The sequence below is a fragment of the Galeopterus variegatus genome, unplaced genomic scaffold, assembly GCF_000696425.1.
Source record: "Galeopterus variegatus unplaced genomic scaffold, G_variegatus-3.0.2 Scaffold12295, whole genome shotgun sequence".
Classification (NCBI taxonomy): domain Eukaryota; kingdom Metazoa; phylum Chordata; class Mammalia; order Dermoptera; family Cynocephalidae; genus Galeopterus; species Galeopterus variegatus.
The window spans coordinates 1-1561 of NW_007738406.1; the positions used below are offsets into that span (position 1 = coordinate 1).

Here is a 1561-nt window from a genome sequence, read left to right on the forward strand (position 1 = left end):
GGATGTGACATGAGCAGAATAGACAAGTTGAAAGCAGTGAGATGATGTCCCCATCACATCTTGGGCTTCTGCTCCTCTGGATTTCAGGTGAGAATATTTGGACATGGCTAAAAGTGGGGATATTGCTTCAATTGCTAATTTTCTTTATTGGGAACCCTGCAACATATTAGATTTTTTGTTTAAAAGTTTTTCTCCTAACTATGTAGACCTCTTGTGACATGATTAATCGTGTGGATATTTGATTTTATGTTTCCAATCTCAGGTGCCAGATGTGACATCCAGTTGACCCAGTCTCCATCCTCCCTGTCTGCATCTGTAGGAGACAAAGTCACCATCACCTGCCAGGCCAGTCAGAGCATTAGCACCAGCTTACACTGGTACCAGCAGAAACCGTATCAGCCTCCAAAGCTTCTAATAAAGTATGCTTCTCAGTCCATCTCTGGGATTCCCTCACGGTTCAGTGGCAGTGGATCTGGGACGGATTTCAAACTCACCATCAGCAGCCTAGAAGCTGAAGATGCTGCAACTTACTACNCTCATCAGGCCAAATTAACATGGTATCAATATACTGTTGTATGGGATGATGCTTTGTGTAATGTCCACACAATAAAAGCTTCTTCAGCCTATACTGTGACAGTAAGCAAGAGAGTTAACATAGCCCTGGGCCAAGACTGAAGATGTACACTTCTGCTCATTCCAGGTAAATACATACTCTACCAGAGGACTACGTCAGTTTGTATTTGCTGCTCAGCCCCGTATCTGGTCAAGAATGCACAAAGCTCTTTCAAAATACCAAATCTCTCATCTGCAGGTGGCCAGCAGAGGGAGACTTGCATGTTCACAGAAGGGACAAAGGAGAGCGTGCTCTCCTGACAAACATACTTTCTGAGGACTGTATTTAAAACCATATGAACTCCCCATAATTTGCATATATCCTTTCTCTTACATCTGAAGTGGTCCTGCCTCTCAGAATCTTATAAGAAGGTCTTTCTCCAGAGATGTGACATGAGCAGAAGAGACAAGTTGAAAGGAGTGAGATGATGTCCCCATCACATCTCCTTGGGCTTCTGCTCCTCTGGGTTTCAGGTGAGAATATTTGGACATGGCTAAAAGTGGGGATATTGCTTCAATTGCTAATTTCTTTATTGGGAACCCTGCAACATATTAGATTTTTTTTTTAAAGTTTTTCTCCTAACTAGGTTAGTGCTGATTTCCATGTATAGAGAGTAGTATTCTGCTAAAGTTTCCTATATGGTTTCAGCTTCCAGGGGTGATATTGTGCTGACCCAGTCTCCAGACTCCCTGTCTGGAACTCCAGGGGAGAAAGTCACCATCACCTGCCGGGCCAGTCAGAGCATTAGCAGCAGCTTACACTGGTACCAGCAGAAACCGAATCAGCCTCCAAAGCTTCTAATAAAGTATGCTTCTCAGTCCATCTCTGGGATCCCCTCACGGTTCAGTGGCAGTGGATCTGGGACGGATTTCACACTCACCATCAGTAGCCTAGAAGCTGAAGATGCTGCAACTTACTACTGTCAACAGAGCAGTAGTAATCCTCACA

General features: G+C 44.1%; 2 gene segments (V, D, J or C); both read left to right on the forward strand.

Moving 5' to 3' along the window:
* Nucleotides 1-41: 41 nt before the first annotated feature.
* On the forward strand, nucleotides 42-675 carry LOC103611043. The segment is given in 2 exon segments: nucleotides 42-87; nucleotides 263-675. Coding segments are annotated over 2 exon segments (459 nt in total).
* Nucleotides 676-1037: 362 nt separating this feature from the next.
* On the forward strand, nucleotides 1038-1557 carry LOC103611045 (the record flags this gene model as incomplete). The annotated part of the segment is given in 2 exon segments: nucleotides 1038-1086; nucleotides 1262-1557. Coding segments are annotated over 2 exon segments (345 nt in total), but the record flags the coding sequence as incomplete, so codon positions are not given.
* Nucleotides 1558-1561: the final 4 nt, after the last annotated feature.